Genomic DNA, 26,128 nt, shown 5'->3' with positions numbered 1-26,128 from the left:
TCAAATGAAAACTCATAAACATATATATATACATACATATATACAAAACCACTTACTTAAACATTGGAAAAAGAACAATAAAATAAATGAAGGCAAACAGAAGGAAGAAATTAATAAAGATAAACATAGAAATTGAGTTAGCAAAACTATAGTCTTGAAAATTAATCCAGAATTACCTATCTGTTTAATTTTTTTAAACCAGTCAGCTAACATTCATGTCCAGGAATTTATCTCTCTCTATATGTGTATATGTGTCAAAGCTATGGTTTTTCCAGTAGTCATGTATGGATGTGAGAGTTGTACTATAAAAAGGTGAGCACCGAAGAATTGATGCTTTTCAACTGTGGTGTTAGAGAAGACTGTTTAGAGTCCCTTGAACTGCAAGGATATCCAACCAGTCCATCCTAAAGGAAAGCAGTCCTGAATATTCATTGGAAGGACTGATGCTGAAGCTGAAACTGCTATACTTTGGCCACCTATTGCGAAGAACTGACTCATTTGAAAAGACCCTGATGCTGGGAAAGATTGAGAGCAGGCAGAAAAGGGGACGACAGAGGATGAGATGGTTGGATGGCATCACCGACGCAATGGACATGAGTTTGAGTAAACTCTGGGAGTTGGTGATGGACAGGGAGGCCTGGTGTACTGTAGTTCATGGGGTTGCAAAGAGTCTGAGCGACTAAACTGAACTGATATGTGTATAAAATAACCCATGACAATGTTATTTATTGCAGCATTGTTTATAGTAGTGGAAGTGTGGAAGCTACCTAAGTGGGCATTAGTAGTGGAGCAGATAAGTAAATTGTAGCATGTCCATGTAGTTCTACAAAAGGAGGGTGTTCCTAATAGTGTGATGTGGAAATATTCCAAGATATATTGTAAAGTGAAAAACCCAAAGTCCAAAATAATACAACAACTTTGTGTGAAGGTGTGAGGGGGTGGGTATAAGAAGGCATATTCAACTTTGCTTATATTAGATAAGATAACTTTGGGAAAAAATTGAGTAACCCATTACCTGGTAAGAAGGGGAGAGTAGGAACTGAGAGAATAGGTACAAATTGGAAGGTGAAATTTGGGGTAATTTTTATTTTGTGAACCATATGAATGTTTTACCAATTCAGTCGACTTAGAAAATGAATGAAAATTAAAAATGAATTCCTTTAAGGAAATAGTAGAGCCAGGGTATTCTTATTGTAGGCTATGCATCTTCTCTCTATCATATTTTTAAATTGAGAGACAGAGAATATAGCCAGGTATTCTTCTAAGAAAAATACCACAAAGTACATGCAAATAACTTTCACAGACCCAAGCTCAACACATTTTATAACCTCAGTCATAATACTAAGGCCATTTGCTGTGTTTCTTGTGTGTCTGACACCTTGAATTTCTTGAGAGCCTTTAAAAATGTGTCACATGTACATTCCACCCTTAGGACTTGAAAGCTGTCGGCCTGTCTTCCCCTACCCCATTTGTGGTTCTGTCTTCTGATTATTAACATCTCTTTAATTGTAAAGCAAAGGTAGAATAAATAAATGAGTAGAACTGACTCAGTTTAGTTTTGTTGTATGACAGGTGACCCTCATGTAATTGTTGGCAGGATGCTCTCTAAGACACAGAAGAGAGGAGGGACAGAACTAATATGTACTGAGATTTTGCATACATTTTTGCATTTGGTCCTCAGCACTGTTTAGGTGGATAAGTAACCTTCCTTTGAATAGGTGAGGAAACTGAGGCTCAGAAAGTTCATCAGAACAAGAACTAAACCTCTGTCTGTCATCTCCTAATTTTCTAGAAATGAGAATGAGAAACAGAGTAATATCATTATTATTGTTGTTCAGTCGCTCAGTCATGTCTGGCTCTTTGCGATCCCATGGATGATAGCCCACCAGCTTCTCTGTCCATGGGGATTCCCCAGCAAGAATACTGGAATGGGTTGCCATGCCCTATTCCAGGGGATCTTCCCTATCCAGGGATTGAACTGGGGTCTCATACGTTGCAGGCAGATTCTTTACCAGCTGAGCTACCAAAGAAGCCCTCCAGGAATTTGCTCAAACTCATGCCCACTGAGTTGATGATGCTATTATATGACAAGCATAAATAGGGTCTCTTTCTACTTCACCACGTTTGCATTTTCAAGTAATGCACAGTCATTGTAAAAAAATCTGATGGAGTTCTAGTCAAGAGGAAGACCAAGAAAAGAATAGTCAAGAGGAATGTATAAAGAAGTGAAGAGAGGGGAAATTTGAAGAGGAAGAAAGAGAAAACATGTCTTTTAAGTGAAATTGGTACCTCAGGCTAAAATGGCGTATTTGGGGATTATTCCAGGCTTTTTGTCTGTCCTACATTGTTTTGATGTTTGATGACTGGGCACAGTATTTTCTCTTGAGAAAGTGAAATATTTGAATGAGGTCTTTTGGCCAACTCACTTTTAGTTAACTCCTTTCCCTGTAACTTGGTGGAGCTAGCTTAGCCAGTTGGCCATTTCATTGAGTCTTTGTTGCTGATAAGAAGTACAAGCATTAGAGTGAGATTTATATTTTCAGTGTTGTTTCATAATGAGTAGCTTTTCTTGTCCTAAGTGGTTGTTTTTGTTCATGCTGCCGATGGAACGCCTTGGTCCTCAGTATTCAATACAGCAATCTAAGTAGTGGATAGAAAATACAGGGAAAACAATTATCTCCAGTATAGACAAGGGCAGATCTGTTTATAGTGAAGATGAAAATGTTTTCCTGGTACCTTGTTTCATAGCATCCTGATGAAAAGAGATTGGAGGGCCTCTCCAAGCAGCTGGACTGGGATGTCCGCAGCATTCAACGCTGGTTCCGACAACGACGCAACCAGGAGAAACCAAGCACGCTGAAGAGGTTCTGCGAGAGCATGTGAGTTGCTGTTTATCTTTTTGAAAGAAAAACCTGTTTAACTTATTCATTCCATCCCTGAGGTGAAAACTAATGGCTTGATGCAGGCTCCAGCAGGACCCCCCCGCAAAAAAAAGCATGCCTTCTGGTGGAAAAAAGTAGTCCCTGAAAAACTGGGGGATAGTAGTTTGTCAGAATTTGTGATTTCTACATCTGGTGCAGTAAATGAAGTTTGCTTCCTAATGGAGTTTCAACACAGCAGGCAGATTACAAGGCCTACAGTGATATTTTCAGTCAACTACCTTTGAAATGCAGCACAAAAAGCCATTACTTTTATATTTTGCATTTTAATAGGGGGACTTTGTCACGATGTTCTTTCCACTGATAAAAGCTGAGATACTAGGATATATTATCAGAGCGTCATGATAATGTCCTGTCTTCCTGGAGTTTTAAGAAATGGCTATATTATATTCTTTGGTGAGTTTAATGAAGCATTGCTTGAAGTGGGGGTGGATTGAAAGTCTCTTCCATTTCTGAAATGTGAACTTTTTGATGTGTAAATTAGAAGTCAATAAAGCTGTTAAAAATAGTAAAAGACCTGCGGAGAACTCTTTGAGCACAGTGTTATTTTGAACTAGTAACACTCAAAACCCATGTCTGAGAAAGAAATATTGAAGCTTCAAGCACATCCCCAACAAAGGCAAAATTCTGGCTCGAGACTGGTTGCTCTATGTGGTCTTCATCCTTTGAGATGAGACTGTGCCTTTGTCCACCAGTGCTTTTTTCTTTGGGAGCTTTTTCCTGACACCTGGTCCCTTAAACAATAATGCTGTCAGTATAGCTCTTTCCTTTTGGGGTCGAAGTTGCATTTTCAAGTTTAGCTTTTAATTATGCTGAAAAAGTATGTTAACAATTGCAATCTGAAGCTTAGAGGGAAACGCAATTTTTTGGGAGAAATGAATGAGAGGCAGAATAATATCATAAATCCTCAGGCTGGATAAATATGGGAAACAAACAGGGTCTTCAGAAGGTCAGAATATTTATAAAACCTGGACAAACAACCTAGCGGATAGAATATGCAAAGCCCTTCCTATAATTGAACTAGTGGCAGTTTATGGAAGAAGGATTTATGGATCTGGGCTCCTGATCAAAAGCTGGAATAGCTTCCTGGTTTGGTTGTGCCACATGCACAAAGGGCCTGGGCTCCATTGCTGAGCCGCAGGTCTGAGTAGAGGTGAGGAGGGCTTCTGAGGTGGTGCTGTTGGTAAAGAATTGCCTGCCAGTGCAGGAGATGCAAGAGACACAGCTTCGATCCCTGGATCGGGATTGTCCCCTGGAGTAGGAAATGGCAACCCACTCCAGTATTCTTGCCTGGAAAATTGCATGGGTAGAGAGCCCTGGTGCGCTACAGTCCATGGGTGCAAAGAGTCAGAGACCGACTGAGCACCCACACAGACAGGGTCTAGGCGCATGGCCATGGGGTGAAATTCGTGTGCCAGCTTCCTTTCCTTCAACATCTTTGGTGACTCGGTGCAGTCCCTTTCCATTCTACACTGAGTCAACACCACTTTCTGTGCCAGTATGCATAGGAATCAGTCACCTGGATCTTGTTAAAATGCATCTGATTCAGTTGCTCGGTCTGGGATAGTAGCCAAAATTGAATATTTAACAAGTTCCCAGGTGATTCCACTGGTTCACTGACCACATTTTGAATAGCAAGTTTAAACAGTGTACCAGTGTCTTCTTCCTGAATTCAGCTGGATTTTATCTGCATACCACAATCACCTGGATGGTCATGGTTATAATCAGTTAAAAATGTTTTTAAATGATTACTAGAGACTTAGTAATGTGAAAGCACAGTACGGGTGGGTGGTGCATACATTACTGATTAGGATCTCCTCCCTCCAGAAGCTTCACATGATAGTATCAAGGGGATGGGACAGAATATCTGAGTATGTGTGTATCCATTAGAGAATCTAAGAAATAAACGTGTATGTGTTCTGTATGGTTGGTATGGACAGGCAGTAAAGATTAAAGGAGAAAGATCAGCTGTGGGTTAGGGCGTAAATCAGGGTTCCTGGGACTAGAACAGTCTGTACCTGTGGCCTTGGCCTCTCCTTTGTTGAACTTTGCTTTGAAACTCTCTTCTTTCTTGACTGCTGAGTTGCCACCAAATTTTTACTCCTGCCTTTCCGAGGGCCTTTGCACCATTTGTTCTGCATTTTCACTGGGTCTTTAATGGGCTACTTCTCCAGATTTGACCTTTATTTTTCTCATTCTATCTTCTACCTTCTCTCCCTTCATCAGCATCTTCCAAAGTTATGTGTCCAGTGCAGAGATTTCTTCTGCAGCATCATTCTGCTGTCTCCCACTGGCAACTCTGATTTGCTTTCATGTCTGATTTCCCTCTTTCTCCAGTTGTTTGTATGCCTCCATTCTGTTACAACTGGAAACTCAACCCAATTAGCCACTCCCATTGGTTCCATTAGTTCTTTGTAAAGCCAACTGCTATGGTGCTGATCCTAATTCCCCTCCTAGGTCTCTTATTTATCTCATACTTACAAATTTTTTTTTTTTGCTGCAAAAATTTATAGTTTCCTAAAATACTACTGTGTCCATGATCTGTTGGTTTACAACTTAATGATTTTTCTGTAAGATAAATCTTGTAGATAAATCAAGAGCCTCTTGATGAAGGTGAAAGAGTAGAGTGAAAAAGCTGGCATAAAACTCGACATTCAAAAAAATAAGATCATGGCATCCAGTCCCATCACTTCATGGCAAATAGATGGAGAAACAATGAAAACAGTGACAGATTTTATTTTCTTGGGCTCCAAAATCACTGCAGATGGTGACTGTAGCCATGAAATTAAAAGATGCTTGCTCCTTGGAAGAAAAGCTATGACAAACCTAGACAGTTTATTCAAAAGCAGAAACATTACTTTGCCAACAAAGGTCTGTATAGTCAAAGCTATAGTTTTTATAGTCATGTATGGATGTGAGAGTTGGACCATAAAGAAGGCTGAGTGCTGAAGAATTGATGCCTTTGAATTGTGGTGCTAGAGAAGTTTCTTGAGAGTCCCTTGGACAGCAAGGATGTCAAACCAGTCAATCTTAAAGGAAATCAACCCTCAATATTCATTGGAAAGACTGATGCTGAAGCAGAAGCTCCAATATTTTGGCTGCCTGATGTGAAGAGCTGACTCATTAGAAAAGACTGTAATGCTGGGAAAGATTGAAAGCAGCAGAAGGGGACAACAGAAGATGGGATGGTTGGATGATATCACTAACTCAATGGACATGAGTTTAAGTAAGCTCCAGGAGATAGTGAAGGACAGGGAAGCCTGACGTGCTGTAGTCCCTGAGGTCAGAAAGAGGCAGACATGGCTGAGTGACTGAACAACAACAATATCTTAGGTTCTTTAATCTGAAAGCTAGAGCCTTGCTTTTCTTTGGTATTAGCCACCCAAATGAGCCCTTTCCTTTTAGAGGGCTGTGTTTTCACTGTCCACTCCTTGGTCATTCTTGCCTCGGTTTGTGATATGTTCTTGGATTGAAACACCTGCATTCCTCTGCCATACCCTTTTATCCCGGTTTTATTCTTCAGACCGCACGCCTTCTCAGTAATCTGCCATGACACTTGGATCTGGAGTAAGCACTAGTTCTTATGAATTTTCAGAGTTTTTATTAATAGTGAGTCAACATGCTTTGTTTATGTGAATATTTAGCTTTTCTTAGCTTGTCTGTATATTTTCACCCTAATTGTGTCACATGTGCTCCTTGAGGACACAAGAATTGCATCTTGTTTTTCTTACATTCTTCTCAGCCTTTATTACAACATATAGAGTCTGCTGAGTAAGTATTTTTTAAGTGACTGTATGTTATGAAGGCATTATTTTGGAATGGTTTGCTGATCTAAGTTGGCATCCTGCCTCCCCAAATGAAGAGTGCCTAATATAGACACCATTTGGCTTAAAATTTGTCTGGGAAAATTACTGAACAATGAGCCAATTTCAAAGACAAGAGTTCAGAGGAAAGATTGAGGTGGCAAAGGAGAACACTTAGACAACACCTTGAAGAATTAAGCAAAATTATATTTGTCTCTGTGTACAGATGTGTATGTCATAGTTATTTGTTCGTCAATATAAAAGATGATCTGAAAAGCTTGTTCTTAATCAGGGATGCACTTCACAGGCACCTGCTCTGCTTTTCAAAACACACACGCCTCGGCCCCACCTCAGGATGTCTTATTCAGTATGGTGACCAAGTGAAGTCCTATCTTGGAAAGAATACCCTGAATACTTATAATAACACATCCCTGGCTAAGAAGCACTAGTCTCTGAAAAGAGATGACTGCTTTTCAAAAGTACTAAAATTCAAATTTGCAAGACAGCACAGATTTGGGGCTTGTGGATCTCGACTCAGATGTGAAGATTCTATAGTTTTTCTGTTATGTAAGTTATTATTTTGGAAACTATCGAATCCCTTCAGGGCAGCATGCTTCGTCTTTTAGCGGTGTCGAGCAGCACTGATATGCATGCCAGACAGTGCTGGTAGCCATCTGTTGGCCTGTCCAATTTTTGGCACACCCATTTAATACAGATGGACTGAGTAGAAGTTGTTCGGCAAGTAATGTGTTGAAACATTGATGTGGCTTTTTTTTCCTTCATGCTTGATGTCAGTCATCAGCAGCTATGTTAGTTTTGATGACTGTTTCTTCCAGAAGCTTTTAAATCCGTATTGGCAACTGAAATAGAGATTTTCAAGAGTGAGCAAACAATTTATAAAAAGGAGATGACACTTATTCTGAAAGTTTTATTTTTATTGAAAATATTATTTATTTTTATATTATCTTGATGCAGTTGCTAGTGGAGGAAGGCAAAGTTTCCATAGATTCAAAGCGTGGATCCTCCGGCTAAAAGCTCCCACTGAGAACCAACAGGTTTCTCCTAAATTGAATTGGGTTGCAGTTTGCTCCATATGGATTCTTGTAAGATGAGGGCCTGAGGTTGTCTTTTCTCTGTTGTTGCTGTTCAGTCACTAAGTTGTGTCCGACTCTTTGCCACCCCATGCACTGCAGCATGCCAGGTTTCTCTCTTCTCCACTATCTCCCGGAGTTTGCGCAAATTCATGTCCATTGAGTTGGTGATGCAATCTAGCCATCTCATCCTCTGTCGTCCCCTTCTCCTTCTGCCTTCAATCTTTCCCAGCATCAGGGTCCTTTCCAGTGAGTTGGCTCTTTGCATCAGGTGGCCAAAGTATTGGAGCTTCAACTTCAGCAACACTCCTTCCAATAAATATTTAGGATTGATTTCTTTTAGGATTGACTGGTTTGATCTCCTTGTTGTCCAAGGGACTCTCAAGAGTCTTCTCCAGCACCACAATTTGAAAGCATCAATCCTTCAGTTCCCAGCCTTCTTTATGATCCAGCTTTCACATCTGTACATGATTACCGGAAAAACCATAGTTTTGATTATACAGATTTTTGTCAGCAAAATGATGTCTCTGCTTTTCACTATGCTGTCTAGGTTTGTCATCACTTTCCTTCTAAGGAATAAGCATCTATTAATTTCATGGCTGTAGTCACCATCCGCAGTGATTTTAGAGCCCAAGAAAACAAAATCTTCCACTGCTTCCATTTTTCCTCTTCTATTTTTTGAATGTTGAGTTTTAAGCCAACTTTTTCACTCTCCTCTTTCATCCTCATCAAAAGACTCTTTAGTTCCACTTCATTTTCTTCCATTAGAGTGGTATCATCTGCATAATTGAAGTTGTTGATATTTCTTCTGGTAATCTTGATCCCAGCTTGTGATTCATCCAGGCCTGGATATTGTATGATGCACTCTGCATATAAGTTAAATATGGACAGTGGCAAAAATAGAGTTTTGAACCTGTCAGTTGTTCCATGCCTGGTTCTAACTGTTGCTTCTTGACCCACATACAGGTTTCTCATGAGACAGGTAAGGTGGTCTGGTACTCCCATCTCTTTAAGAATTTTCCAGTTTGTTGTGATCTGCACAGTCAAAGGTTTTAGCATAGTCAATGAAGCAGAAACAGATGTTTTTCTGGAATTTCCTTGCTTTCTCTATGATCTAGTGAATGTTGATAATTTGATCTCTAATTCTTTTGCCTTTTCTAAACCCAGCCTGTTCACCTGGGAGTTCTCAGTTCACGTACTGCTGAAACCTAGCTTGAAGGATTTTGAGCATAACCTTACTAGCCTATGAAATCAGTGCAATTGTCTGGCAGTTTGAACATTCTTTGGCGTTGCCCTTCTTTGGGACTGGAATGAAAACTGACCTTTTCCAGTCCCGTGGCCACTGCTGAGTTTTTTTCAAATTTGCTGACATTTTGAGTGTAGTCTTTTCTTTAGGAATTCCATTTTAGCACTGATGCTGATTAAAACTCCCCCAAGTGCTGCCATATGTGGAGCTTCTGTTCAGTGGCAGCACATTGACCAAAATATGGGAACCTTCTGGCAGCCAGGTGAAGGACTGGCAGAAAGTGTCCCACGAACTGGCCCAGGCAGGGTCCTGCTTACCAGGATGAGCTGCACGTCTCCCAAGAGAGGATCACTTCCTCTTCCTTGGCTGCAGCTTTCTCAAAGGAGTAAGCTCATCAGTGCTGTAAAATGAAAGTTTGGTGTGCCCCCTGAAAAAACCAAAAACCTTTTGGAATTGTGACTATTTCTGCAAAAGAGCCCCGCTGTGGTCTTAATCTGTGATTCCCTTGAAGTAAGGATAACTCAACAGTGAGGTAGGAGTGGCTTAACCAGTTGCCCACTTGCCACCAACTCAATCACTATTTTTATTTGCTAGCTGTTTTACTTGGACAAATTATCGATGCTGTCTTGTGACCTATGGAAGAATGTGGAGCCTAATCATTGTTGGGCTTGGGGAGAGGAAATAGGGCTCTAAGGATACAATGAATTGAGATTTATATCCCTTTATTTCAGATCAATCTTTGATCTGAGGATATTGTGTGGTGAATATATTCAACAAGTTTTCATAACCCAGCCACCTGCTTGCAGAAAAACAAACAAACAAAAAAATCCAACACCAACTGAATGTAAACTGTTCTAGAATCTTCCATATATTTTGCAGTCTGATGATGGGTGAAATTTTGCCAAAGAGAAAATTGAATTTAGGTTATTTTCTTTCCCCATCAGATCATGACATGAGCCTCATTTACAAAGTAACTACCAAAGTTTCCTAAATTGATGTAATTTTTAAAGGAAAGAATAAGAGTATTATATTTTAAGGAACGTCATCTTTATTTATTTATTTTTTTTTGGTACTGGGATTTTTGACTGGCAAAGCATTGATGCTGATCCTAAGTCTGGAAAAAATTAGTCCTTAAAAAAATTGAAGGACAACCTCTTAGTTCTTGAAAAGTACAGTGTGGAGTTGTTTTGTTACTGTTGTGATGGTGATTGTTTCCCGTTAATATACAACAGTCCTTGGATTGATGAACAACTTTTAAAGTATGTAGTTATGCATCTAGTTATTGTTCAAATTTGGTTGAGTCAGTGAATGTCTTGGTGTTCATGACTATTCTTGACTATTTTAAATGGTTTTAAATCCATGGCTTGTATTCAGGTCAGTTGTAACTTGGAGCAGGGAGCAGCAAATTTTTCCTGTAAATGGAAAGGAAATATTTTCAGCCACGTGAACCTTATCACAATATTACTAAGCTATTGTCTCAACAAAAACAGTCAGAGACAAAGCACATCTACATGGCTGAGTTCCAATAAAACTTTAATTATGGGTACTGAAATGTGAACTTACAATTTTCATGTGTCATGAAGCATTTTTCTTTTTTTCATTTATTTTATTTTTGGCTGCATTGGGTCTTTCTTGCTGTGCGAGGGCTTTTCTCTAGTTGCAGCAAGTGGGGACTACTCTTTAGCTGCAGTGCACAAGCTTCTCCTGGCGGTGGCTTCTCTTGTGGAGCACAGGCTCTAGGGTGTGTGGGCTTCAGTTGTGGCAAGTACATGGGCTTAGTAGTTGTGGCTTATGGGGTTAGTTGCCTTGTAGCATATGAGATCCTCCCAGACCAGGGATTGAACTGGTGTCTCCTGCACTGCACGGCAGATTCTCAACCACTGGACCACCAGGGAAGCCCCCGTGGAGTGTTATTCTTAATTTTTTTCAATCATTTAAAAATTTAAAAACTATTCTTAACTCATGGGCTCTAGGAAAACAGATGGCAGACTGGATGTGGCCAGCAAGCCATGGTTTGCTAAATCCTGCTTGAGGATTACAATACTATTAGCAGTTCTGTCAGAGTTTTAGGAAAAAAATTATATGATGTTATAGCTACAGGCATAGTCACTATTGCCCAAAGAGTTGCCATTTAATAGAAGCATTAGAACAGTTCTGTAATCAGTGTAAGTGTATGTGTATGTTTAGTTGCTCGGTCATGTCTGACTCTTTGCAACCCCATGGACTAGCCTGCCAGGCTCCTCTGTCCATGGAATTCTCCAGGCAAGAATACTGGAATGAGTAGCCATTCCCTTCTCCAGGGGATCTTCCAGATCTGGGGACTGAACCCAGGTTTCCTGCTTTTCAGGCAGATTCTTTACTGTCTCAGCCACCAGGGAAGCCCAATGCCCATCTCTAATATTTCTGGGACACAGTGTTTTGGATGCTGTAGTTTCATTAGTCCATCAGACCCTCTTTGAAGCTGTTAGTATTCTTAAGAGAGTGTAACTTTCTCTACAAAAATTCTGAAGATTGATGAATTGAACTACATACAGTCTAGTCTTCTGCCCTGAGAAAACTTTTGAAACTTTTCTCCCTTTTTCTACTCCACACCTACCATCTGTGAAAAGTGAACTCAGCTTTTCCATTTAGATCAAGCCTCTCACATTCCTTGATGGCATATGGCTAGGCCTCTAACTCATATGTACCAGCTAATTAAGGAAAACAGATTTTCACTAAAAATATCAGAGAGGCCACACTTGGGCCGAGCTGACTGCATCTGAGGTATTGCTGGTCAGTTTTCTTTAAATCCTGGATTTCTCAAGGCTCTGTAGTTTTCCCAGTAATTTTATTTAACATGGATAGTGATGAAAAGGACAGAGTATATGGAGGAGTAACTGAATTTTTTAAGGCTTAATGTTCTTATTTAATTCTTGTCTGCCAGTTTTTGAATCTATATGCCATTTCTTATTGTTGTGTAGTCTGTTTTAAAAGTTATTTATATCCGATTTAGAACAAAATAGTGAAAATCATTACAATCAACTTTGATTATAGAGGACATATTCCCTCTATATATGTATATATAATGCTTCTTTAAAAATTGGGGAAAACACTCCAAAGCTTTCACTCATATAAACACTTTAACTTTTACTGCTTATACAGTATTGTATCGATTTCGCCACACAAATACGCATGCGTGTATGTGTCTGAGCGTGATTCCTGCCCCCCTTGAGATTTTTTATAGACCCCGCTCAGAGTGCCGGAGTCAGTGCCTTCCCCTAATTGAGGCTGTGGACGCATTGTGTTTTGTGCTTTATCTTCAGTCTCTATGATCATTTACCCCGCAGGGGCAGTGGCGCCATTGTGCTGTAACAGGATGCATATATTCCTAAAAACTGCCACGTCAGGCACAATTGCACTTAAAAACATAAAAACACAATGCGGGGCTTATGAGAAAAATGAGCCAGGGGCCGAGCATTCAAAGCATCATCAGTGACATATTTTAAATAAAGATAGGAACCTAATAAACATAGCATAGTTTCACACATGTTAAATGGTTAAGAAATACATGATGACTATAATGAATATGGCACTTTACCTTGAAAAAGACCTGAAGTCCACCTATGATTTGTGACTGGTATATTAGTTGTTGTGCCGTGCTCAGTCGCTTAGTTGTGTCCAACTCTTTGTGACCCCATGGACTGTAACCCGCCAGGATCCTCTGTCCATGGGGATTCTCCAGGCAAGAATACTGGAGTGGGTTGCCATGCCCTCTTCCAGGGGATCTTTTTGACCCAGGAATCAAACTGGGGTCTCCTGCCTTGCAGGCAGATTCCTTACCAGCTGAGCTACCAGGGAAGCCTATGTTGATTTGTTCAGTTCAGTTCAGTTCAGTCGCTCAGTCGTGTCCGACTCTTTGCGATCCCATGAATCACAGCACGCCAGGCCTCCCTGTCCATCACTAACTCCCGGAGTTTACTTAAACTCATGTCCATCGAGTTGGCAATGCCATCCAGCCATCTCATCCTCTGTCATCCTCTTCTTCTCCTGCCCGCAATCCTTCCCAGCATTAGGGTCTTTTCCAATGAGTCAGATCTTCACTTGAGATGGCCAAAGTATTGGAGTTTCAGCAGCTTCAGCATCAGTCCTTCCAATGAACAACCAGGACTGATCTCCTTTAGGATGGACTGGTTGCATCTCCTTGCTGTCCAAGGGAATCTCCAGAGTCTTCTCCAACACCACAGTTCAAAAGCATCAATTCTTTGGTGCTCAGCTTTCTTCACCATCCAACTCTCCCATCCATACATGACTCATGGAAAAACCATAGCCTTGACTAGACGGACCTTTGTTGGCAAAGTAATGTCCCTGCTTTTTAATATGCTATCTAGGTTGGTCATAACTTTCCTTCCAAGGAGTAAGCGTCTTTTAATTTCATGGCTGCAGTCACCATCTGCAGTGATCTTGGAGCCCAAAAAAACAGTCTGACACTGTTTCCACTGTTTCCCCATCTGTTTCCCATGAAGTGATAGGACTAGATGCCATGATCTTAGTTTTCTGAATGTTGAGCTTTAAGTCAACTTTTTCATTCTCCTCCTTCACTTTCATCAAGAGGCTTTTTAGTTCCTCTTCACTTTCTGCCATAAGGGTGGTGTCATCTGCATATCTGAGGTTATTGATATTTCTCCTGGCAATCTTGATTCCAGCTTGTGCTTCATCCAGCCCAGCGTTTCTCATGATGTACTCTGCATATAGGTTAAATAGGCAGGGTAACAGTATACAGCCTTGACGTACTCCTTTTCCTATTTGGAACCAGTCTGCTGTTCCATGTCCAGTTCTAATTGTTGCTTCCTGACCTGCATACAGGTTTCTCAAGAGACAGGTCAGATGGTCTGGTATTCATTTGTTAGGGATGCATAATTAAATACCACCGACTGAGTGGCTTACACAACAGAAATGTATTTCTTACTGTTCCAGAGGTTGGAAGTCCAAGATCAAGATGTGACAGAGTTGATTTCTCTGGAGACCTCTCTCCTTGCCTTGCGTGTGGCTGCCTTCTCCCTGAGTCCTCACAGGGTCTTTCCTCTTGCACTTTCATCCTTGGTGTCCTTTTCTCTTCTTATAAGGACACCAGTCATACTGGACTAGTTTGCCACTCTTATGACCTCATTTAACCTTAGTTACTTCCTCAAAGGTCTATTTCCAAATACAGTCACATTAGGGGTTAGGGCTTGAATATATGAATTCAATCCAAAACAGTGTGTGAGGGGTTATAGCTCATAAGCTGCTGTGAGGGGGTGGGAGGAGGGTGACCTGAAATGGGAGAGAAAGTTGTAACAATGGTGGGTTTATCTCACAACACATGTGAACTGAAGTAGCTGGGAGATCTTGAGGGGCGTTTGTGTGTATGTGCATGTGTGTGTGTGTGGTGTATATTCCTACACTGCCTCCTTCCTCCTCCTAGGTCAACTCATTATAGTTTTCCGCTTTCACCTAGTGTTTCTGGCCAATTAAATTGCATGTAAGCTAGTATGAAATTCATGTTACACCCATGTAATATTGGGAGACATTTATGATTTCAGCATATGGTTTACAGCAGGATTATGATGTAGTCAACTCTAGGAGCCAGGTCTGTGAGTTTGAGTCTCTAATGTAAAGAGGTATGTGTTTGGGAGAGTTGTCTGACCACCCTAAGCTTCAGTTTCTTTGTAAAACAAGCATAACAGTAGTGCCTGCCTCTTGGGGCCTTTGTGAAGCCTAAAAGGAATTAACGTATATCAAGTGTTTAGAGAGTGTCTTGCAGATAGTAAGCGGGTAGTAAATGTTAGCTGCCTTCAACATCATTGGACTCTTAGTCACGTTGGTGTGACAGGAGAAGCAACAAATAACTAGTACAGTGAGCCCTCTGTCTGCAGATGTGGAACCCGCACCTCTGTGACCTGCAGGTACAGAGGACTGGTTGTACTATGCTGTTTTAAAAGGGATTTAAGCCTCTGAGGATTTGGGTATCTGTAGGCATCCCAGAACTAATCCTCCATGGATACCAGGGGAAGACTGTAGCCTGTCACACCCATGCCCTGGCTGTGGGCACCTTCCCTGGGAGAGGTGGCTGTGACGTTTGTCATTTGGAGAGGAGAAAATCCAAGGAGATACATGGGAAGCAGCTTCTCAGTTTAGAGCAAAACTCTTTCATCCTGTGGAACCCCAAGGGGGCAGAATCCATGTGGCTCACAGGGCTGTCAATGTGGACTTTACTGACACATACAAAAAAGATGCAAAACCCACATGAGTTCAGAGCATTGGAGCCTTTGGCGGGCTGCTAAGTAGTGATGTGACAGAAGTGGATGAGAAAAGGTGTCCTACTTCAGCAGGGAGCCAGGCCTGCTGTGCCTCTAGGAGCCCAGGCTTTTGAAGCACCACATGAGAAATGTCAGAACACACAGTGAATATCTTTGAACCACAGAGATTCAAAATTTGCCCAGGCGATTCTGAGAAGGACACAGCTTGTCTCCGCCAGGAGGGAGGGAGGAACAAAGCTGGGTTTCCCGTGGTGCTGGCTTTGGTAAAGCCCTCTCTGCTGGGGCCGGGATAGTCGGAGCAGCCTTGGGAGGTCCGTGTGGCTTCTGGGGACAGAGTTTGCTGTTTAGGTAATATTTGTTGGTTACCTCCTAAGTGCAGGTGAAGGGGTAAGGGGGCAGTGGATCTTGTACATATTTGAGGACAGAAATCAGATTACCTGGTCCATGTCCTGGCTCAAGTTCTGTTACCCTTAGCGAATAGATTCCCAAATGCCTCTTCTGTCAAGGGGAAATGACTCCTATTTAGGGGATTAAACGAGAGTCTCTCAGTGCCTGGTTCCCTTTCAAGTAGGCTGCAGAGTTGGGTAAGCATCAGCTTCTGACTGCGGGACTCACCAGGCAGTTGATTCTGTTACTAGCACAGTTGTTAAGTACCTTAGCTAGAGAGCCATGAGCTATAAGACTTAAGTGGTGTGGCTCCTTTCTAGGACTTCTTTATTGCTCCAGCCATAGGATTTTCTGGGTCTTGTTTATTAATTTGCCATTAGGAGAACTGTATTTTAGGTTGTTGAGAAGGAAGTGCTGTTGCTTCTTCTTGGGAATCCAGTGTGGTTTCCCTCTCTTCCTTTCCTTCTCTTTTGTCCCCACCCCCCACTTTGCACTCACCTCCCGCCTGGTGCTGTTGCAGGGGCACTTGCCTTCTGCTTCCTCCGAGCTATTTTCCCTTCTGTGATTAACTCATGGTGGCTACATTCTTTAGCCAGGAGCAGACAGGAGGTGTGAAAGAATCTTCTATCATCACTAATTTAGCTGTAATTGCCTTAAAAGTTGGCCTTTCCAGGTGGCTCAGTGGTAAAGGATCCATCCACCTGCCAAAGCAGATGTCCTGGAGGTGTGCATTCGATCCTTGGATTGGGAAGATCCCCTGGAGAAGGAAACGGTAACCCACTCCAGTATTCTTGCCTGGGAAATCCCATAGAGAGAAGAATCTGGCGGGCTACAATCCACAGGGTCTCAAAGAGGTGGAAAAACTGAGCAACTGAGTATGCACACACATCTTGAAAGTTGAAACATAGCGTGTGACTCCTGACATTTGATTATACCACCTAGCAATATAAGGGGTGAATGAGTTTCTCTGTGAGATGGTGATAGTGGGGAAGGTAGGTACTAGGAACAGAACAACAGGAGGTCCAGCCTTGTCTCTTTTGGAAAGATTTGAGCAGATTTCTAGTGACTAACAGAGAAGCAAGTCTTTGAGGTTTATTTGCAGGCCTCCCCGAATCTAAATTCATAATGAGCTCTCCATGTGATTGGAAACTTAGCTAAAAGCAATTAAAGCTAATTATTTTCATTCTAAATACAACTTGAGCTGCTGGCTTTGTCTTTAGGGCTGTCAGGATATGAGCAAACTATTTTAGAAAAATCACTTCAAATTTGGCCAATTTTTCTTATTTTGCCCATATACTGACTCAGAGCAGAGCACTTGCCCACTGATGGGAGGCTATATACTGTGCTTAGGGCTCAACTATGTAGAAATTTAATGATACTGTTGTGTGGAGGATACACTGTGAGTGAGGCGGTTTCTGCGTGCCACACACATTGTGCACCATGACACACAGGTCAAGGCTAGCAGCAGAGTTGGCGTTAAAGGTTAGTATGCGAATCAGCCCTAAGTGTTGGACAGCAGAAAACAATACAACATTGTAGAGCAGTTCTCCTCCAATTAAAAAATAAAGGTTAGCACGCAAGTCTTGGCTGTATTGCTTAATTCTGCAGGATTCTGATAATGCCTGTGCGCTCTATATTTAGCTCCAGATATAATGAAAATTCATGTTTTCATCTTCCATCTGGTTATATCACAATATGTTTTCTTTCAGATGTAGTGAACACCTAATGCAGGTGGGAAAACTAGACTTCCAACAAGGAGGGGAAATATACATTCACCAAGGTTATGTTATATTCTGGATTCCATAATGGGGCCTTTACACTTAACCCTCATCACCACCCTCTGTAATGTGTTCAGTCTTTAAAACCTTTCTTACCTGTGAAGAAAGCAAAGCAAAGAGGAGTGGAGTAACCAACCCAGCACCATGCAGCTCGTGTCTGGCATTTCCACCATAAGCATCTTTGATGTAAGCATCTTTGCCACAAGCATTTTTGCCATATAACTAATTAGCCATAAAGCAGTTTTGCCTTCAGAGATACAATAGAGAAAATGAACAACAAAATTAAATGAATATGAAAAATGAAAAGACAATATTGCAAAATATAAGATACTTGAATACATTTAAAATGGATGTTGATTCATGGCAATACTGTGCCAATAGCTAATTTTATTTTGTGGGTTGTACCTAAGCACTTATCTTTGAAGTCTTTTGTTCGTAGTGTAAACATTTTTTGCTTGTTGATTCATTTCCTCATTTAGCATTGTACTTTTTCTTTTTTACTAAAATTTCTTCCTTCATTAAAGAGAAAGACAGGATTGTTTTAATTCTTGGTATGTTGTCACATGTCCATCTATAGCTGTTCTAGAGTTCTATGGGAAATATGGGTTCAACTCTCTGCCACTGTGTAGCCCATTCTGAAGGCTAAGACATGGGAGTTCTGCATCCATGGAGAAATGAGACCAAACTGTCAACCAGTCATTGTAACTTTTACAGCACACTGACTTACCTTATGACTAGTTAGTTATACAGCGAGAATGTTTAAGACAAAGATGCTTCCTGCGAAAGTACCTAGAACTCATACATCTGGTAAGCAACAGAGCTGGGATTTGTATCCAGGTTTGTCTAAATTCTTGGGCTTCCTTGGTGGCTTGGATGGTAAAGAATCTACCTCCAATGCGGGAGACCTGGGTTCGAGTCCTTCATCGGGAAGATCCCCTGGAGAAGGGAATGGCTAACCACTCCAGTGTTCTTACCTGGAGAATCCCTGTGGACAGAGGAGCCTGCCTAGCTGCAGTCCGTGGGGTCACAGAGAGTCAGAGGTGACTGAATAACTGACACTTTCACTTTGCCTAAATCCAGGGACTTGTCTTATTTCAACTGCACAGTGTTAGAGAAGGCTCAGGAACATTGTATGTTACCATATCCAGAGCAAATACCAAAAGAGGGCACGTTAGTATTTTATTTGTACATCATAGCTTCTTTTCTCTTTCCTTTTCACCTCCAGTTTATGAAAGTTCAGTTGCTCAGTCGTATCTGACTCTGTGTGAATCCATGGTTCACACAGGCCTCCCTGTCCATTACCAACTCCTGGAGTCCACCCAAACCCATGTCCATTGAGTCAGTGATGCCATCCAACCATCTCATCCTCTGTCGTCCCCTTCTCCTCCTGCCCTCAATCTTTCCCAGCATCAGGGTCTTTTCAAATGAGTCAGCTCTTCACATCAGGTGGCCAAAGTATTGGAGTTTCAGCTTCAACATCAGTCCTTCCAATGAACACCCAGGACTGATTTCCTTTAGGAGGGACTGGTTGGATCTCCTTGCAGTCCAAGGGACTCTCAAGAGTCTTCTCCAACACCACAGTTCAAAAGCATCAATTCTTCGGCGCTTAGCTTTCTTTATAGTCCAACGTCACATCCATACATGACTACTAGAAAAACTACAGCTTTGACTAGATGGACCTTTGTTGACAAAGTAATGTCTCTCCTTTTTAATATGCTGTCTAGGTTGGTCAGAGCTTTTTCCAGAATCGCTGCAGATGGTGACTGTAGCCATGAAATTAAAAGATGCTTGCTCCTTGGAAGAAAAGCTATGACCAACCTAGTTTAGGAAAGCCTGGGATTAAATTTCGTGGCTTTCTCCCTGGTGCTCTTAGTCATTCTCTCCTAGTGCACCTGGAGACTCTTATTATTTTCACTGTTTGTATCTCTCTCTGCTGTTAAACTGTCCAACACCTTGACTCTGGGACTATTCATCTTTTCCTTCCCACAACTCAGCACATGCCTGGTGTTTTGTGAGACTCCAGTAAATATCTAGCATATGAATAAATTATGTGGATCAGTGACTGGATGGTACCTCTAGAGACTAGATGACTAAATTTAATTAGAACCTTGAGTTTATTGTCTTTCAAATATAGGCGTCTCTTGCTTTATTGGGCTTTGTTTTATTGCACTTTGCAGATATTGTATTTTTTACAAATTGAAAATTTATGGCAGCTCTGCATTGAGCAAGGCTTTTGGCATTATTTTTCTAACAGCATTTGCTCCTTTGATGTCACATTTTGTGCATATGTGTCACATTTTGGTAATTCTCACAATATTTCTAACTTTTCTTCATTATTGTATTTATTATGATGATCAGTGATCTTTGATGTTACTAGTGTGTTTTGGCTCTTTTTAGCAATATGATATTTTTAAACTAAGATTTGTGCATTTTTTAAGACATAATGTTATTGCAGACTTAATAGACTGTAGTATAGTGTAAACATAAGTTACATGCACTAGGAAGCCAAAAAGTTCATTTAAATCACTTTATTGTGCTATTTGTTTTATTGCAGTGATCTGCAACTGAACTCACTCTATCTCCAAGGTGTTCCTATAGTCCTAGGGAAGATAGAGATGAGGAAGAAAGGAGCAGGAAAGGCTTCCTGGCGGAGGTGACACTGCTGAATTTTTAAGGATGTTTACCTTGGCCAGGTAGAGAAAGAATGAAGGTGCCAAGCCTGCTTCAGGAAGATAAATAGGAAGATAAATAGCCTGAGGGATATGGAGGGTTTGGGGAATTCCGGTCAGCATGACGGTGAATAGGAGACGAAGACCCAAGACGCAACTGCAGCCCTATTGCCAAGCTGAGACCTAGGGCATTCCTTCTCATCCTTTCTTCTATAAGTACATATCTAGGGCCATCTGACCTTTTTCTAAAACGTTCTCGCTTTACCTGCTTTCACAAAATTCCCATATTTGCTAAATACTTGGCTCATGTAGGAATGGAATTGGCTTTCATTATCAGTGCCTCATACCAATGTATGATTAAGATTGAACTGTTTATTTTATTGTTGGGGGAAAAAAAAGCTTGCTCATTGAATGTAAATCTCTCATTGGGAAATACCTACTAGAGGTGGTTTTGAGCAAGCACGTTCCCGTGTTTCTCATGTGTGATCTGCCTTCCAACCTTTGCCTTGTCCTCTGAAGAGTGCATAAAATTGTCATGATGACCTCTTCTCCCCTACCCCACTCCGCTCCCACCACACACATGCAGAAATTAAACATCCAAGGGAAAAAGAAAGAAAGCCAAGTTAAATTATTACCTCACTATTGGCTATACCATCTGATGTGAAGAACTGACTCATTAGAAAAGACCCTGATGTTGGAAAAGATTGAAGGCAAGAGGAGAAGGGAACGACAGAGGATGAGATGGTTGGCATCACCGACTTGATGGACATGAGTCTGAGCAAGCTTCATGAACTGGTGATGGATAGGCATGCTGCAGTCCATGGGGTTGCAAAGAGTAGGATACAACTAAGCAACTGAACTAAACCCTTGGCTATACCAACTGTATCATATTTTACAGGAAAAAAAATCAGGGTAGGGGACCCATGAAAACTAATAATATATCATTAACTCAGCACTCTGCAGCCTGTATCCAACATTAAAAAAGCAAAGCGGGACTTGCAGTCAGGAAAGCATGAGTGTGCTTGTATGCTTTGGGGAACAAGTGATTATTTGAAATGAAGATTGTCTCAGAAAATTCAGAAAAAAATTGAGCACCTACAGGACTTAATTCAGTTCCATTTCCCAAGTGGTTACAAAGGGCCTGTCTATGGCAGAGGCTAGGGTCTGGGGGATGTGAAAGTAAAGAGCACAGAATTGCTTTGTTCTGGTACTGGAGTTTAGGAGAGGAAGAAGGTACAACACGCATGTGTAGCACTCCCTGGGGACAGGTCTGAGTCATCTTATTATAATGGGTACTTGTGGGTTAGCAAACAAGATTTGAGATAAACAAATTTAAGAATTGGTCCATGTAGATAGCTTCTTGTAAATGCATTTTACGGTGGATTTGAGTGACAGAATTAATATGGAAGTATATAAAATATTCAATTTTCTTTATGGAATTTCAATCTTTGGATACAGGGAAATCATATTTGTCTGGTGATAGCCGTGGAATAACAAGTGATCATCCTATAGTGGGGCCTTTCCAGGGTTCTCATTGTTCTGGATGCTGGGAGAGTCACTAAGTATACAGATTCCTTCCTTAAGCTGGGTCTATTTGGTGCTCCTGGTCAGTGGAAACCAGCTTTCATCCACAGCCATCACTGGTCTTTCTTTTAGGTGTTCCTTTCTTTTCTCTGGGCAGAAGGTTGGGAACAAGAGTAGATGACTAGCTGGAGAGGCTAGGCGTTGTGGAAGTGCCTTCTAGCTTTTCTTAGGTCCAACCCAGTGACATGAAGATCGAGGTACTGTTTCTCGAAACACAGAAATCAAGTAAGAAATCCTCAGTATGTGGTGAGTGTGGTACATGCCCTATTTTGTGAAAGAAGGTGTGAGAGGCTTAAATTTGTACCTGAAACACTGTATGAGGTCCATACAGACCTCAAGAAGTTGCCAAATACAGAATTTCCTCCAACTTGTTCTTCATGTTTCCTTTGCAAAGGACAGTCCTCTTTTTCTTTGGTTATTCATTCAGTTGGTAGGTTTCATCTGAGATTTCCTCTCCCGTTATTAATTTTAATTGTGAAAATGTGTCCAATTTGAGCTGATTTCAGTTCTCATTGATTCTAATTCTGAAGCAGGACTTGAACTTGTGTGTGGCACTTAAATTTAACCGATTAAAAAATGAAATATTGTTTTATCTTAAATTAAAAAGGTTGAAATGAATCCTGGCCAAACCTCTGGTGTACTAAAATTTAAAGCTTCCTTGCTTTTGAGTTTAAATATTCTTATTTCTGTTTCTCCCCAATACTTATGTGATTCAGCAAACATTTTTGAGCATTTACTACATGCTGAGTTCTGTATCAAATGTTGGAAAATTAGGACCTCTTTCCTTAATGGACAAACTGTTTCTATACTTCACCCTCTAAACCTCAGTTTCCTTATCTGTAAAAAGGCTAATAATCTTAAAAACTTGGAAGAGTTGTCATAAGAGTTAAATAAAATAATCTCTGTAAAATACTTAGGAAACACTGAACACATGGTAAAAGCTCAAGAAAAGTAATTACTTTTTGAATTTTTCTGTGTTAAAGGTTGGCAAAAATGAATTGAATTCCCCTACCTAGTCAAATAATACTATTCCAAGTGTATGTAATACCCTAGGGTACCACATGCTTTTTATCTAGGCTCTATTTCTATTTTAAAATAATTTAAATTATGATAATGTGTAATAATATCATTTCTCTTTCTTTAGAGACAAGCTTGGAGATTCGAGTGAGAACATGATTTTCTGGCTTTCTGACTTTTAAAGTGGCACGTAATATGAAACCACAGTCCTTCACTTTTCTTGAACAGCAGGATAAAGCCCCATGATAGAACTAGGAGGCTTATATTCTGGTGAAGTAGTCAAGGCACACAGGGCCCAGTGGCCCACAGAGTCTAGGACACCCATTGTACCTGCCTATCTCTGTGTGTTGTGCTATGCTTATTCTCACAGTTGTGTCCGACTCTTTGTGACCCCATGTACTGTAGCCCACCAGGCTCCTCTGTCCATGGGGATTCTCCAGCAAGAATACTGGAGTGGGTTGCCAGGCCCTATTCCAAGGGATCTTCCCAACCCAGGGATCGAACCTAGGTCTCTTGCATTGTAGGTGCATTCTTTACCATTTGAGCTACCAGGGAAGCCCAAAAATACTGGAGTAGGTAACCTATCCCTTCTCTGGGGGATATTCCTCACCCAGGAATCAAACTGGGATCTCCTGCATTGTAGGCAGATTCATCAGCTGAGCTACCAGGGAAGCCCTGTGTATCTCTATTACTTACCAACTCACCCTGCCTCAGTGTCTTGAATCTTAATATGGGTCAAAACAGTACTTCAAATTTAAAATGAGTTGTTCTGGGCATGTGAAACACTCATATTTGCAAGCGCTTTAAGAAAGGTTAGCTGTTATCATACCAATGATGATGAGTGTGTGCGCTAGTCAGTCGTGTTCAACTCTTTGTGACCCCATGGACTGAAGCCTGCCAGGCTCCTCTGTCCATGGAATTTTCCAGAAAACAAATACTGGAGTGGGTAGCCATTTCCTTCTCCAGGGGATCTTCCCAATCCAGGGATTGAACCCATGTCTGCTGTGTCTCCTGCATTGCAGGCTGATTGTTTACCACTGAGCCACTTGCCAACTCACTCTGCCTCAGTGTCTTGAAACTTCACATGGGTTAAAACAGTACTTTAAATTTAAAGTGAGTTGTTCTGGATATATGATACACACATATTTGTAAGTTCTTTAATAAATGATAGCTGCTATCATACTAATGATGATTAGTGTGTGTGTTAGGCCTTCAGTTGTGTCCAACTCTTTGTGACCCCATGGACTGTAGCCCATGGGGTTATTCAGGCAAGAATACTGGAGTGGGTTGCCATGCCCTCCTCCAGGGGATCTTCCCAACCTAGGGATCGAACCCAGGTCTCCCACATTGCAGGTGGATTCTCTGCCATCTGAGCCACCAGGGAAGCCCCATGATGATGATTAGTAGCAGCTGTATAATTATCCTTAAAACAAAGAAGGACCTCCTATGTGTGGACTCGTTTCTTGAACAAGTTGTAGCTTATCTCAAGAATTCCATGAGAATTTATAAAAATTCATCCCTCTTTGGATTGTGCTGCTAGATAGAGGTGCCACGTTTGTTCCTGCCCCCTGCCTTTGCTAATGCTGTCATCCCCCATCCCCTAGGATGCCCTTTCCACTGCCTTGTCCACTTGACAAACATCTGCTCATCCGTCAAGACTCTGTTTACCCTCATTGAGCAAACTCTGGGCATTTATTGAATGATGAGTTTTTGTGGGCACTGTGCTTAGCGTCCAGTGAGAGCTGACCTGGAAAAAAATCATAATCTGTGTGGTCTCATGTCATCCATGAAGGAGGCCTCACACTCGCATTCTCTTTTACCCCTAGTAGCACTGACAATTCATGCCTTTGTGAGCCCATTTAATGATAACATAAGAGTTTATTGCTCTTGTGAAGTGAAGTGAAAGTTGCTCAGTCGTGTCCTACTCTTTGTGACCCCATGGACTGTACAGTCCATGAAATTCTCTAGGCTAGAATACTGGAGTGGGTAGCCTTTCCCTTCTCCAGGGGATCTTCCCAACCCAGGGATCGAACCCAGGTCTCCCACATTGCGGGCAGATTCTTTACCAGCTGAGCCACAAAGGAAGCCCAAGAATACTGGAATGGATATCCTATCCCTTCTCCAGTGGATCTTCCTGACCCAGGAATCGAACCAGGGTCTTCTGCATTGCAGGTGGATTCTTTACCAACTGAGCTATCAGGGAAGCCCTTACTTGTGTTTTTATCAGGTAACCTATAAACTATTTTAAGGTAAAGGTCCATCTTACCCCTGCTTGAGTACCTAGCACATGGACTGTGCCTGCAAGGAGAAGATGCCCAATAAATGTTTTTAGAATGAATGAACACTTATTTTGGGGTTGGGGTTCCCCAGTGTCTCAGAGGTAATGAATCTGCCTGCCAAAGCAGGAGATGCAGGTTCGATCCCCTGGAGGAGGAAATGGCTACTCACTCCAGTATTCTTTCCTGGAAAATCCCATGGACAGAGTAGCCTGGTGAACTGTAGTCCATGCTTTTGCAAAGAGTCGGACAGGACTGAGTGACTGAATACTCAAGCATGAACACGTATTTTACAGCTAACAACCTTCTCAGAATTGTTTACCAAGTTCATGCATTGCCCAAATACATTTTGAGTGCCTACTGTATGCCATCCATCCTGAAGGTCTTAAGATGTAGTTTACATGGCATCGAGGGGGAGAGACAACGGACAAATAAATAAAATACATAGGATATCAGTTGCCTTGAAGCACTGTGGAGGAAAATTAAACTGAAAGAAAGCTCAAGAGTGTGTGTGGGTATGAACGTTTAGGGAGTGTCAGCAAGTCACAACTGAGAAAGTGGCATTTGAACCAAAGCCCAAGGAGGTGAGGAGACTTCTTGAGTGGAGCAGTTGCAGGTCCCTGAGGAGGAGTGTGCCTGGCTGATATGAGGTCAGGGGTGTCTCAGACTGAGGGGATGTGGGGGGGAGAGAAGTAAGGAAGTGAGGTCAGTGGGTGAGGTAAGTAAGGAGGTGAGGTAAGGAGGTGAGGTAAGCCAGGTGGTACAGAGCCCTATAGACCCTTGGAAAGACTGTGGTAGTTTATTCTGAGAAAGAACCCATTGCTGAGTTGTAAACTCATGGGGAGATGTGGTCTGAGTAGCATTCTGACATATTCACACTGGCTCATGTGTTCAGAATGAGAGATAAGAGTGGGTGTGGGACCTGTAAAAGAATGAAACTAGAAACACTTTCTAACACCATACACAAAAATAAACTCAAAATGGATTAAAGATCTAAATGTCAGACCAGAAGCTATAAAACTCCTAGGGGAAAACACTCTCTGACATAAATCACAGCAGGCTC

The 26,128-nt window shown here is 41.5% G+C and overlaps 1 protein-coding gene across 3 annotated transcripts in view; it reads left to right on the top strand.

The window, feature by feature from the left end:
• The window catches only part of CERS6 (ceramide synthase 6), a 339,296-nt gene that overhangs the window by 111,367 nt on the left and 201,801 nt on the right, over positions 1-26,128 (top strand). For all 3 annotated transcript variants that reach the window (XM_070476098.1, XM_070476100.1, XM_070476099.1), the window contains exon 3: positions 2,749-2,879. In XM_070476098.1, the coding sequence (XP_070332199.1) occupies positions 2,749-2,879 (131 nt within the window). The remainder of the gene's footprint in view (positions 1-2,748; positions 2,880-26,128) is intronic.

This window comes from Odocoileus virginianus, chromosome 13, assembly GCF_023699985.2.
Source record: "Odocoileus virginianus isolate 20LAN1187 ecotype Illinois chromosome 13, Ovbor_1.2, whole genome shotgun sequence".
In the NCBI taxonomy this organism is placed as follows: Eukaryota; Metazoa; Chordata; class Mammalia; order Artiodactyla; family Cervidae; genus Odocoileus; species Odocoileus virginianus.
The sequence above is the reverse complement of the archived record's forward strand: the minus strand, read 5'-3'. Positions and strand labels throughout refer to the sequence as shown.